Genomic DNA, 14016 nt, shown 5'->3' with positions numbered 1-14016 from the left:
GTAACATTATATAAGGTAGCATTGTTTAAAGTGGCTAGTGATATATTTACATCAGGTTATCTGTCTTTAGGGCTGACTGAGAACCCTCAGGTTATCTGTCTATAGGGCTGACTGAGAACCCTCAGGTTATCTGTCTATAGGGCTGACTGAGAACCCTCAGGTTATCTGTGTATAGGGCTGACTGAGAACCCTCAGGTTATCTGTCTATAGGGCTGACTGAGAACCCTCAGGTTATCTGTCTGTAGGGCTGACTGAGAACCCTCAGGTTATCTGTCTATAGGGCTGACTGAGAACCCTCAGGTTATCTGTCTGTAGGGCTGACTGAGAACCCTCAGGTTATTTGTGTATAGGGCTGACTGAGAACCCTCAGGTTATCTGTCTATAGGGCTGACTGAGAACCCTCAGGTTATCTGTCTGTAGGGCTGACTGAGAACCCTCAGGTTATCTGTCTATAGGGCTGACTGAGAACCCTCAGGTTATCTGTCTATAGGGCTGACTGAGAACCCTCAGGTTATCTGTCTATAGGGCTGACTGAGACCCCTCAGGTGACCGTGTGTAATAAGGTAGACCAGCACTACTATACATGTCATAATATACAGTATAACAGTATATAATATATCGATTTTATATGTTGTCTGTCTATAGGGCTGACTGTGAGAACCCGCAGGTGACCGTGTGTAATAAGGGAGACCAGCACTACCGCAGTTCCCCTAGCAACCAGTCGTCGTCTAGTGACCCAGGACCCTGTGGAAGTGGAACCTGGTCTCAACCTCCTGGATACGACGGGTAAGACCTGGCCGGGGGAGGGGCGGGGGTGGTAGGGAGAGGGAGAGGAGAGGAGAGGAGAGGAGAGGAGAGGAGAGGAGAGGAGAGGAGAGGAGAGGAGAGAGAGAGAGGAGAGGAGAGGAGAGGAGAGGAGAGAAGAGGAGAGGTAAGGAAGGCCCAGCTAGACAGGGAGCATCCTAATCTGTCTCCAGTGGGTTAGGGACAGGAGATTCATCCTAATCTGTCTCCGGTGGGTTAGGGACAGGAGATCCATCCTAATCTGTCTCCAGTGGGTTAGGGACAGGGAGATTCATCCTAATCTGTCTCCGGTGGGTTAGGGACAGGGAGAGGCATCCTAATCTGTCTCCGGTGGGTTAGGGACAGGGAGAGGCATCCTAATCTGTCTCCAGTGGGTTAGGGACAGGGAGTTGCATCCTAATCTGTCTCCAGTGGGTTAGGGACAGGGAGAGGCATCCTAATCTGTCTCCAGTGGGTTAGGGACAGGGATAGGCATCCTAATCTGTCTCCAGTGGGTTAGGGACAGGGAGATTCATCCTAATCTGTCTCCAGTGGGTTAGGGACAGGGAGATCCATCCTAATCTGTCTCCAGTGGGTTAGGGACAGGGAGATCCATCCTAATCTGTCTCCAGTGGGTTAGGGACAGGGAGATCCATCCTAATCTGTCTCCAGTGGGTTAGGGACAGGGAGATGCATCCTAATCTGTCTCCAGTGGGTTAGGGACAGGGAGATTCATCCTAATCTGTCTCCGGTGGGTTAGGGACAGGGAGAGGCATCCTAATCTGTCTCCAGTGGGTTAGGGACAGGGAGTTGCATCCTAATCTGTCTCCAGTGGGTTAGGGACAGGGAGTTGCATCCTAATCTGTCTCCAGTGGGTTAGGGACAGGGAGAGGCATCCTAATCTGTCTCCAGTGAGTTAGGGACAGGGAGAGGCATCCTAATCTGTCTCCGGTGGGTTAGGGACAGGGAGAGGCATCCTAATCTGTCTCCGGTGGGTTAGGGACAGGGATAGGCATCCTAATCTGTCTCCAGTGGGTTAGGGACAGGGAGATTCATCCTAATCTGTCTCCGGTGGGTTAGGGACAGGGAGAGGCATCCTAATCTGTCTCCGGTGGGTTAGGGACAGGGAGAGGCATCCTAATCTGTCTCCAGTGGGTTAGGGACAGGGAGAGGCATCCTAATCTGTCTCCAGTGGGTTAGGGACAGGGAGATCCATCCTAATCTGTCTCCAGTGGGTTAGGGACAGGGAGAGGCATCCTAATCTGTCTCCGGTGGGTTAGGGACAGGGAGAGGCATCCTAATCTGTCTCCAGTGGGTTAGGGACAGGGAGAGGCATCCTAATCTGTCTCCAGTGGGTTAGGGACAGGGAGAGGCATCCTAATCTGTCTCCAGTGGGTTAGGGACAGGGAGAGGCATCCTAATCTGTCTCCAGTGGGTTAGGGACAGGGAGAGGCATCCTAATCTGTCTCCAGTGGGTTAGGGACAGGGAGAGGCATCCTAATCTGTCTCCGGTGGGTTAGGGACAGGGAGAGGCATCCTAATCTGTCTCCAGTGGGTTAGGGACAGGGAGAGGCATCCTAATCTGTCTCCAGTGGGTTAGGGACAGGGAGAGGCATCCTAATCTGTCTCCAGTGGGTTAGGGACAGGGAGAGGCATCCTAATCTGTCTCCAGTGGGTTAGGGACAGGGAGAGGCATCCTAATCTGTCTCCAGTGGGTTAGGGACAGGGAGATTCATCCTAATCTGTCTCCAGTGGGTTAGGGACAGGGAGATCCATCCTAATCTGTCTCCAGTGGGTTAGGGACAGGGAGATCCATCCTAATCTGTCTCCAGTGGGTTAGGGACAGGGAGATGCATCCTAATCTGTCTCCAGTGGGTTAGGGACAGGGAGAGGCATCCTAATCTGTCTCCAGTGGGTTAGGGACAGGGAGAGGCATCCTAATCTGTCTATAATCTGTCTATATTACCTTAATTATATCAGAAAACTACAGTACATACTGTCATTACCCTACACTGTCATTCCCTTAACTATACCAGACTACTACAGTACATTCTGCCGCTGGGGCGGCAGCGTAGCCTAGTGGTTAGAGCGTTGGACTAGTAACCGGAAGGTTGCGAGTTCAAACCCCGAGCTGACAAGGTACAAATCTGTCGTTCTGCCCCTGAACAGTCTCCCACTGTTCCCAGGCCGTCATTGAAAATAAGAATATGTTCTTAACTGACTTGCCTGGTTAAATAAAGGTAAAATTAAAATTAAAATTACCCTACACTGTCATTACCCTAACTCTACCAGACTACTACAGTACATAATGCCATTACCCTACATGGTCATTACCCTAACTATACCAGACTACTACCCTACACTTTCATTACCCTAACTCTAACAGACTACTTACTACATTACCCTACACGGTTATTACCCTAACTCTACCAGACTACTACAGTACATACTGTTCCAGACTTCTACATACTACATGGGACCAGTGAGCTCTTACAGAGAATGTCTAGTATGTCATCCTGGCAGGAGGGAAACACAGAGAGAGAGAGAGAGAGAGAGAGAGAGAGAGAGAGATAAAGTGAGAGAGGGAGAGAGGAGAGAGAGAGAGAGAGAGAGAGAGAGAGAGAGAGAGAGAGAGAGAGAGAGAGAGAGAGAGATAAAGTGAGAGAGGGAGAGAGGAGAGAGAGGAGAGAGAGGAGAGAGAGAGAGAGGAGAGAGAAGAGAGAGAGAGAGAGAGAGAGAGAGAGAGAGAGAACGACTAGTCAGTGTTGTTAGGAGAAAGGCTGCTCCATGTTCAATCTGATTCCATAATGAGATCAAATGATTTGACCTCGTATGATCCTGATCTGCGTAATGTATTTTTACCACTTCTGTTATGTGATGACAGGATGCTAACCTTACTGCAGAGACAGGCTGCTGAGTTCTGTCACACTTGATGCCCTCAATCTCACACAAATGATCAATGAACCTACCAGGTACAACCCTAAATCAATAAACACGGGCATCCTCATAGATGTCATCCTAACTAACTCGCCCTCCAAATACACCTCTGCTGTTTTCAGGATCTCAGCGATCACTGCCTCATTGCCTGCATCGGTAATGGGTCAGTGGTCAAACGACCTCCCCTCATCACTGTCAAACGCTCTCTAAAACACTTCTGTGAGCAGGCCTTTCTAATCGACCTGGCCGGGGTATCCTGGAATGACATTGACCTCATGCTGTCAGAAGATGATGCCTGGCTATTATTTAAAAGTGCCTTCCTCACCATCTTAAATAAGCATGCCCCTCTCAAAAAAATGTGAACTAGGAATAGATATAGTCCTTGGTTCTCTCCAGACCTGTCTGCCCTTGACCAGCACAAAAACATCCTGTGGCGTTCGGCATTAACATCGAATAGCCCCCGTGATATGCAACTTTTCAGGGAAGTCAGGAACAAATATACACAGGCAGTTAGAAAAGCAAGCTTTTTCAAACCGAAATTTGCATCCTGTAGTACTAACTCAAAAAAGTTCTGGGACACTGGAAAGTCCATGGAGAATAAGAGCACCTCCTCCCAGCTGCCCACTGCTCTGAGGCTAGGAAACACTGTTACCACCGATAAATCCACTATAATTGAGAATTTCAATAAGCATTTCTCTATGGCTGGCCATGCTTTCCACCTGGCTACCCCTACCCCGGTCAACTGCCCGGCACCCGCCAAAGCCCAAATCCAGATAGCTGATGTTCTGAAAGAGCTGGGCTAGACAATCTGGACCCTCTCTTTCTAAAATTATCCCCTGCAATTGTTGCAACCCTTACTACTAGCCTGTTCAACCCCTCTTTCGTATCGTCTGAGATCCCTAAAGATTGGAAAGCTGCCGCGGTCATCCCACTCTTCAAAGGGGGAGACACTCTAGACCCAAACTGTTACAGACCTATATCCATCGTGCCCTGCCTTTCTAAAGTCTTTGAAAGCCAAGTTAATAAACAGATCACCGAACATTTTGAATCCCACCGTACCTTCTCTGCTATGCAATCTGGTCATGGGTGCACCTCTGCCACACTCAAGGTACTAAACCATATCATAACCGCCATCGATAAAAGGCAGTTCTGTGCAGCCATCTTCATCGACCTGGCCAAGACCTTCGACTCTGTCAATCACTGCATTCTTATCGGCAGACTCAACAGCTGTGGTTTCTCAAATGACTGCCTCCCCTGGTTCACCAACTACATTTACATTTACATTTAAGTCATTTAGCAGACGCTCTTATCCAGAGCGACTTACAAATTGGTGCATACACCTTATGACAACCAGTGGAACAGCCACTTGCATCTAAATCTTGTTGGGGGAGAAGGATTACCTACCCTTACTTACCCTATCCTAGGTATTCCTTGAAGAGGTGGGGTTTCAGGTGTCTCCGGAAGGTGGTGATTGACTCCGCTGTCCTGGCGTCGTGAGGGAGTTTGTTCCACCATTGGGGGCCAGAGCAGCGAACAGTTTTGACTGGGCTGAGCGGGAACTGTACTTCCTCAGTGGTAGGGAGGCGAGCAGGCCAGAGGTGGATGAACGCAGTGCCCTTGTTTGGGTGTAGGGCCTGATCAGGGCCTGGAGGTACTGAGGTGCCGTTCCCCTCACAGCTCCGTGGCGAGCACCATGGTCTTGTAGCGGATGCGAGCTTCAACTGGAAGCCAGTGGAGAGAGCGGAGGAGCGGGGTGACGTGAGAGAACTTGGGAAGGTTGAACACCAGACGGGCTGCGGCGTTCTGGATGAGTTGTAGGGTTTAATGGCACAGGCAGGGAGCCCAGCCAACAGCGAGTTGCAGTAGTCAAGATGGGAGATGACAAGTGCCTGGATTAGGACCTGCGCCGCTTCCTGTGTGAGGCAGGGTCGTACTCTGCGGATGTTGTAGAGCATGAACCTACAGGAACGGGACACCGCCTTGATGTTAGTTGAGAACGTCAGGGTGTTGTCCAGGATCACGCCAAGGTTCTTAGCGCTCTGGGAGGAGGACACAATGGAGTTGTCAACCGTGATGGCGAGATCATGGAGCGGGCAGTCCTTCCCCGGGAGGAAGAGGAGCTCCGTCTTGCTGAGGTTCAGCTTGAGGTGGTGATCCGTCATCCACACTGATATGTCTGCCAGACATGCAGAGATGCGATTCGCCACCTGGTCATCAGAAGGGGAAAGGAGAAGATTAATTGTGTGTCGTCTGCATAGCAATGATAGGAGAGACCATGTGAGGTTATGACAGAGCCAAGTGACTTGGTGTATAGCGAGAATAAGAGAGGGCCTAGAACAGAGCCCTGGGGGACACCAGTGGTGAGAGCGCGTGGTGAGGAGACAGATTCTCGCCACGCCACCTGGTAGGAGCGACCTGTCAGGTAGGACGCAATCCAAGCGTGGGCCGCGCCGGAGATGCCCAACTCGGAGAGGGTGGAGAGGAGGATCTGATGGTTCACAGTATCGAAGGCAGCCGATAGGTCTAGAAGGATGAGAGCAGAGGAGAGAGAGTTAGCTTTAGCAGTGCGGAGCGCCTCCGTGATACAGAGAAGAGCAGTCTCAGTTGAATGACTAGTCTTGAAACCTGACTGATTTGGATCAAGAAGGTCATTCTGAGAGAGATAGCGGTAGAGCTGGCCAAGGACGGCACGCTCAAGAGTTTTGGAGAGAAAAGAGAGAAGGGATACTGGTCTGTAGTTGTTGACATCGGAGGGATCGAGTGTAGGTTTTTTCAGAAGGGTGCAACTCTCGCTCTCTTGAAGACGGGAGGGGGCGTAGCCAGCGGTCAGGGATGAGTTGATGAGCGAGGTGAGGTAAGGGAGAAGGTCTCCGGAAATGGTCTGGAGAAGAGAGGAGGGGATAGGGTCAAGCGGGCAGGTTGTTGGGCGGCCGGCCGTCACAAGACGCGAGATTTCATCTGGAGAGAGAGGGAGAAAGAGGTCAGAGCATAGGGTAGGGCAGTGTGAGCAGAACCAGCGGTGTCGTTTGACTTAGCAAACGAGGATCGGATGTCATCGACCTTCTTTTCAAAATGGTTGACGAAGTCATCTGCAGAGAGGAGGAGGGAGGGGGGGAGGATTCAGGAGGGAGGAGAAGGTGGCAAAGAGCTTCCTAGGGTTAGAGGCAGATGCTTGGAACTTAGAATGGTAGAAAGTGGCTTTAGCAGCAGAGACAGAGGAGGAAAATGTAGAGAGGAGGGAGTGAAAGGATGCCAGGTCCGCAGGGAGGCGAGTTTTCCTCCATTTCCGCTCCGCTGCCCGGAGCCCTGTTCTGTGAGCTCGCAATGAGTCGTCGAGCCACGGAGCGGGAGGGGAGGACCGAGCCGGCCTGGAGGATAGGGGACATAGGGAGTCAAAGGATGCAGTAAGGGAGGAGAGGAGGGTTGAGGAGGCAGAATCAGGAGATAGGTTGGAGAAAGTTTGAGCAGAGGGAAGAGAAGATAGGATGGAAGAGGAGAGAGTAGCGGGGGAGAGAGAGCGAAGGTTGGGACGGCGCGATACCATCCGAGTAGGGGCAGTGTGGGAAGTGTTGGATGAGAGCGAGAGGGAAAAGGATACAAGGTAGTGGTCGGAGACTTGGAGGGAGTTGCAATGAGGTTAGTGGAAGAACAGCATCTAGTAAAGATGAGGTCAAGCGTATTGCCTGCCTTGTGAGTAGGGGGAAGGTGAGAGGGTGAGGTCAAAAGAGGAGAGGAGTGGAAAGAAGGAGGCAGAGAGGAATGAGTCAAAGGTAGACGTGGGGAGGTTAAAGTCGCCCAGAACTGTGAAAGGTGAGCCGTCCTCAGGAAAGGAGCTTATCAAGGCATCAAGCTCATTGATGAACTCTCCAAGGGAACCTGGAGGGCGATAAATGATAAGGATGTTAAGCTTGAAAGGGCTGGTAACTGTGACAGCATGGAATTCAAAGGAGGCAATAGACAGATGGGTAAGGGGAGAAAGAGAGAAAGACCACTTGGGAGAGATGAGGATCCCGGTGCCACCACCCCGCTGACCAGAAGCTCTCGGGGTGTGCGAGAACACGTGGGCGGACGAGGAGAGAGCAGTAGGAGTAGCAGTGTTATCTGTGGTGATCCATGTTTCCGTCAGTGCCAAGAAGTCAAGGGACTGGAGGGAGGCATAGGCTGAGATGAACTCTGCCTTGTTGGCCGCAGATTGGCAGTTCCAGAGGCTACCGGAGACCTGGAACTCCACGTGGGTCGTACGCGCTGGGACCACCAGGTTAGGGTGGTCGCGGCCACGCGGTGTGGAGCGTTTGTATGGTCTGTGCAGAGAGGAGAGAACAGGGATAGACAACTACTTCTCTGATAGAGTTCTGTGTGTCAAATCGGAGGGCCTGTTGTCCGGACCGTTCTGACTTAGAATATGTGGACAACTTCAAATACCTAGGTGTCTGGTTAGACTGTACACTTTCCTTACAGACTCACATTAAGCATCTCCAATCTAGATTCGGCTTCCTATTTAGCAAAGAAGGCATCCTACACTCACGCTGCCAAACATTCCTCGTAAAACTGACGATCCTTCCGATCCTTGACTTCGACGATGTCATATACTCAGCAAATTTGATGTAGTCTATCACAATGCCTTCAGTTTTGTCACTAAAGCCCCATATACTACCCACCACTGTGACCTGGTATGGTCTTGTTGCCTGGGCCCTCGCTACATATCCATGGCCAAACCCAGTGGCTCCAGGTCATCTATAAGTATTTGCTAGGTAATGCCCCGCCTTATCTCAGCTCACTGGTCACCATAGCAACACCCACCCGTTGCACACGTTCCAGCAGGTATATCTCACTGATCACCATAGCAACACCCACCCGTAGCACACGTTCCAGCAGGTGTATTGCACTGGTCACCATAGCAACACCCACCCGTAGCACACGTTCCAGCAGGTGTATTGCACTGGTCACCATAGCAACACCCACCCGTAGCACACGTTCCAGCAGGTATATTGCACTGGTCACCATAGCAACACCCACCCGTAGCACACGCTCCAGCAGGTATATTTCACTGATCACCATAGCAACACCCACCCGTAGCCACGTTCCAGCAGGTATATTGCACTGGTCACCATAGCAACACCCACCCGTAGCACACGTTCCAGCAGGTGTATCTCACTGGTCACCATAGCAACACCCACCCGTAGCACACGTTCCAGCAGGTATATCTCACTGATCACCATAGCAACACCCACCCGTAGCCACGTTCCAGCAGGTATATTTCACTGGTCACCATAGCAACACCCACCCGTAGCACACGTTCCAGCAGGTATATTTCACTGGTCACCATAGCAACACCCACCCTTAGCACACGTTCCAGCAGGTATATTTCACTGGTCACCATAGCAACACCCACCCTTAGCACACGTTCCAGCAGGTATATTTCACTGGTCACCATAGCAACACCCACCCTTAGCACACGTTCCAGCAGGTATATCTCACTGGTCACCATAGCAACACCCACCCGTAGCACACGTTCCAGCAGGTGTATTGCACTGGTCACCATAGCAACACCCACCCGTAGCACACGTTCCAGCAGGTGTATTGCACTGGTCACCATAGCAACACCCACCCGTAGCACACGTTCCAGCAGGTGTATTGCACTGGTCACCATAGCAACACCCACCCGTTGCACACGTTCCAGCAGGTGTATTGCACTGGTCACCATAGCAACACCCACCCGTAGCACACGTTCCAGCAGGTATATCTCACTGGTCACCATAGCAACACCCACCCGTAGCACACGTTCCAGCAGGTATATTGCACTGGTCACCATAGCAACACCCACCCGTAGCCACGTTCCAGCAGGTATTTTTCACTGGTCATCCCCAAAGCCAACACCTCCTTTCCTTCCAGTTCTCTGCTGCCGATGACTGGAATGAATTGCAAAAGTCACTGAAGTTGGAGACTTCACTAACTCACTAACTAACTTTAAGCATCAGCTATCTGAGCAGCTTACCGATCACTGCAGCTGTTCACAGCCCATCTGTAAATAGCACACCCAACTACCTCATCCCCATATTGTTATTTTTTTCCGATCTTGCACTCCAGTATCTCTACTTGCACATCATCATCTGCACGTCTATCACTCGTGTTAATGCTAAATTGTAATTATTTCGACCCTATGGCCTATTTATAGTCTTACCTCCTTAATATAATAATATAATATATATGCCATTTAGCAGACGCTTTTATCCAAAGCGACTTATAGTCATGTGTGCATACATTCTACGTATGGGTGGTCCCGGGAATCGAACCCACTACCCTGGCGTTACAAGCGCCATGCTCTACCAACTGAGCTACAGAAGGACCACTCCATTTGCACACACTGTATATAGATTTTTCTATTGTGTTATTGACTGTATGTTTGTTTATCTCATGTGTAACTCTGTGTTGTTGTTTTTGTCACACTGCTTTGCTTTATCTTGGCCAGGTCGCAGTTGTAAATGAAAACCTGTTCTCAGCTAACCTACCTGGTTAAGTAAAAAAACTGTTGACAGTATGCTAGCAGCTAGCTGTATGCTAGCCCTTCCTTCCCTTATTGCTGACAGTATGCTAGCAGCTAGCTGTATACTAGCCCAACCGTACCTTATTGATAAAAGTATGCTAGCAGCTAGCTGTATGCTATCCCAACCTTACCTTATTGCTGACAGTATGCTAGCAGCTAGCTGTATGCTAACCCAACCGTACCTTATTGATAAAAGTATGCTAGCAGCTAGCTGTATGCTAGCCCATCCTTACCTTACTGCTGACAGTATGCTAGCAGCCAGCTCTCTCTATTGTCCATTATTTACCTTTCCCACTAAGCTAGCTCAGTCAATAGCCCTCCTTGCCTCTCCATCCTGACAGTTTGTTAGTTAGCTCACTCTGTAGAATAAGTGACCAACTCATCCTCACCTCTCCTCCATCTCATTCCAGGTCCTCGGTCCTCCATGAGTGCTCCAGAGAGCTACAGGGGGGAGACAGAGAGGGGTACAGGGACACCCTCAGAGAGCAAACCCTTGAGAGTACCCGGTTGGCAGGTGAGTCACTCTGCTCCCTATTTTACTCCTAGCTCCACATTAGATGACCTCTAGATGACCTCTACAGTCTGTCTCCTACCTCCACATTAGATGAACTCTAGATGACCTCTACTGTCTGTCTCCTTCCTCTAAATTTGATGACCTCTAGATGACCTCAACAGTCTGTCTCCTTCCTCTTCATTAGATAACCTCTAGATTACCTCTACTGTCTGTCTCCTACCTCTACATTAGGGGACCTCTGTATGACCTCTACTGTCTGTCTCCTACCTCTACATTAGATGACCTCTAGATTACCTCTACTGTCTGTCTCCTACCTCTACATTAGATGACCTGTACTGTGTCTGTGGTAACCCTGTAGGACACATTCAGTGATCGTGCAATCCTTTCTTTAGCCACTCCTCATCTCACCCCTCTTCTCTTCCTCCCCCTCTCTACAGAGGCCAAGTGGCACATCCCCTCCACCAAGATACTCAACTCTCGGAAACAGAGGGATGGGGGCAAGGAGTCGCCCAACAAGCAGAACCGGGGGGTAAATGACTGGGTGTGGGCTGTGGCGATGGGGGTGTCGAAGGCTGGGGTTGTCACATCTCTCGGGGTCTGGTTGGTAGAGATCAAGGTGTCTAGTTGGTAAAGAAGGTGTCTGGTTGGCAAATATGTTGGTGTCTGGTTGGTAGAGATGAAGGTGTCTGGTTGGTAGAGAGGAGGGTGTCTGGTTGGTAGAGAGGAGGGTGTCTGGTTGGTAGAGATGAAGGTGTCTGGTTGGTAGAGATGAAGGTGTCTGGTTGGTAGAGAGGAGGGTGTCTGGTTGGTAGAGAGGAGGGTGTCTGGTTGGTAGAGAGGAGGGTGTCTGGTTGGTAGAGAGGGTGTCTGGTTGGTAGAGATGAAGGTGTCTGGTTGTAGAGAGGAGGGTGTCTGGTTGGTAGAGATGAGGGTGTCTGGTTGGTGGAGATGAAGGTGTCTGGTTGGTAGAGATGAAGGTGTCTGGTTGGTAGAGAGGAGGGTGTCTGGTTGTAGAGAGGAGGGTGTCTGGTTGGTAGAGATGAGGGTGTCTGGTTGGTGGAGATGAAGGTGTCTGGTTGGTAGAGATGAAGGTGTCTGGTTGGTAGAGAGGAAGGTGTCTGGTTGGTAGAGAGGAAGGTGTCTGGTTGGTAGAGATGAAGGTGTCTGGTTGGTGGAGAGGAGGGTGTCTGGTTGGTAGAGAGGGAGGGTATCTGGTTGGTAGAGAGGAGGGTGTCTGGTTGGTAGAGAGGAGGGTGTCTGGTTGGTAGAGATGAAGGTGTCTGGTTGGGAGAGAGGAAGGTGTCTGGTTGGTAGAGATGAAGGTGTCTGGTTGGTAGAGATGAAGGTGTCTGGTTGGTAGAGAGGAGGGTGTCTGGTTGGTAGAGAGGAGGGTGTCTGGTTGGTAGAGAGGAGGGTGTCTGGTTGGTAGAGAGGAGGGTGTCTGGTTGGTAGAGAGGAGGGTGTCTGGTTGGTAGAGAGGAGGGTGTCTGGTTGGTAGAGAGGAGGGTGTCTGGTTGGTAGAGATGAAGGTGCCTGGTTGGTAGAGAGGAGGGTGTCTGGTTGGAAGAGAGGAGGGTGTCTGGTTGGTAGAGAGGGTGTCTGGTTGGTGGAGAGGAGGGTGTCTGGTTGTAGAGAGGAAGGTGTCTGGTTGTAGAGAGGAGGGTGTCTGGTTGGTGGAGATGAAGGTGTCTGGTTGGTAGAGAGGAGGGTGTCTGGTTGTAGAGAGGAGGGTGTCTGGTTGGTAGAGAGGAGGGTGTCTGGTTGGTAGAGAGGAGGGTTTCTGGTTGGTGGAGATGAAGGTGTCTGGTTGGTAGAGATGAAGGTGTCTGTTTGTAGAGAGGAGGGTGTCTGGTTGGTGGAGAGGAAGGTGTCTGGTTGTAGAGAGGAAGGTTTCTGGTTGGTAGAGAGGAGGGTGTCTGGTTGGTAGAGATGAAGGTGTCTGGTTGGTAGAGATGAAGGTGTCTGGTTGTAGAGAGGAGGGTGTCTGGTTGGTGGAGAGGAAGGTGTCTGGTTGTAGAGAGGGGTTGGCAAGGTGTCTGGTTGGTGGAGAGGAAGGTGTCTGGTTGGTGGAGAGGAGGGTGTCTGGTTGGTAGAGAGGAGGGTGTCTGGTTGTAGAGAGGAGGGTGTCTGGTTGGTAGAGATGAAGGTGTCTGGTTGGTAGAGATGAAGGTGTCTGGTTGTAGAGAGGAGGGTGTCTGGTTGGTGGAGAGGAAGGTGTCTGGTTGTAGAGAGGAATGTGTCTGGTTGGTAGAGAGGAGGGTGTCTGGTTGGTAGACATGAAGGTGTCTGGTTGGTAGAGATGAAGGTGTCTGGTTGGTAGAGAGGAAGGTGTCTGGTTGGTGGAGATGAAGGTGTCTGGTTGGTGGAGAGGAGGGTGTCTGGTTGGTAGAGAGGAAGGTGTTTGGTTGTAGAGAGGAGGGTGTCTGGTTGGTAGAGAGGAGGGTGTCTGGTTGGTAGAGAGGAGGATGTCTGGTTGGTAGAGAGGAGGGTGTCTGGTTGGTGGAGATGAAGGTGTCTGGTTGGTGGAGATGAAGGTGTCTGGTTGGTAGAGAGGAGGGTGTCTGGTTGGTAGAGAGGGGGTGTCTGGTTGGTAGAGAGGGTGTCTGGTTGGTGGAGAGTAGGGTGTCTGATTGGTAGAGAGGAGGGTGTCTGGTTGGTGGAGATGAAGGTGTCTGGTTGGTAGAGAGGAGTGTGTCTGGTTGGTAGAGAGGAGGGTGTCTGGTTGGTAGAGATGAAGGTGTCTGGTTGGTGGAGATGAAGGTGTCTGGTTGGTAGAGAGGAGGGTGTCTGGTTGTAGAGAGGAGGGTGTCTGGTTGGTAGAGAGGAGGGTGTCTGGTTGGTAGAGAGGAGGGTTTCTGGTTGGTGGAGATGAAGGTGTCTGGTTGGTAAAGAAGGTGTCTGGTTGGCAAATATGTTGGTGTCTGGTTGGTAGAGATGAAGGTGTCTGGTTGGTAGAGAGGAGGGTGTCTGGTTGGTAGAGAGGAGGGTGTCTGGTTGGTAGAGAGGAGGGTGTCTGGTTGGTAGAGAGGGTGTCTGGTTGGTAGAGATAAAGGTGTCTGGTTGTAGAGAGGAGGGTGTCTGGTTGGTAGAGATGAGGGTGTCTGGTTGGTGGAGATGAAGGTGTCTGGTTGGTAGAGATGAAGGTGTCTGGTTGGTAGAGATGAAGGTGTCTGGTTGGTAGAGATGAAGGTGTCTGGTTGGTAGAGAGGAGGGTGTCTGGTTGGTGGAGAGGAGGGTG

General features: G+C 50.9%; 1 protein-coding gene across 1 annotated transcript; it reads left to right on the top strand.

Moving 5' to 3' along the window:
* Nucleotides 1-559: 559 nt before the first annotated feature.
* Nucleotides 560-11409, top strand: LOC118381960 (signal-induced proliferation-associated 1-like protein 2). The gene is made up of 3 exons (XM_052507316.1): nt 560-786; nt 10675-10778; nt 11216-11409. Exons 1-3 carry the CDS (start codon nt 629-631, stop codon nt 11407-11409), a joined length of 456 nt encoding a protein of 151 aa, XP_052363276.1. The 5' UTR covers nt 560-628.
* Nucleotides 11410-14016: the final 2607 nt, after the last annotated feature.

Source organism: Oncorhynchus keta, unplaced genomic scaffold (genome assembly GCF_023373465.1).
Source record: "Oncorhynchus keta strain PuntledgeMale-10-30-2019 unplaced genomic scaffold, Oket_V2 Un_contig_29310_pilon_pilon, whole genome shotgun sequence".
Classification (NCBI taxonomy): Eukaryota; Metazoa; Chordata; class Actinopteri; order Salmoniformes; family Salmonidae; genus Oncorhynchus; species Oncorhynchus keta.
Note: the sequence above shows the minus strand (reverse complement) of the source record. Positions and strands in the feature narration are given on the sequence as shown.

Coding starts and splice junctions, on each gene's coding strand:
- LOC118381960 (XM_052507316.1), top strand. CDS start 629: ATGTTGTCTGTCTATAGGGCTGACTGTGAGAACCCGCAGGTGACCGTG. Junction 787..10,674: donor CAACCTCCTGGATACGACGG/GTAAGACCTGGC, acceptor ATCTCATTCCAG/GTCCTCGGTCCTCCATGAGT. Junction 10,779..11,215: donor TGAGAGTACCCGGTTGGCAG/GTGAGTCACTCT, acceptor CCCTCTCTACAG/AGGCCAAGTGGCACATCCCC.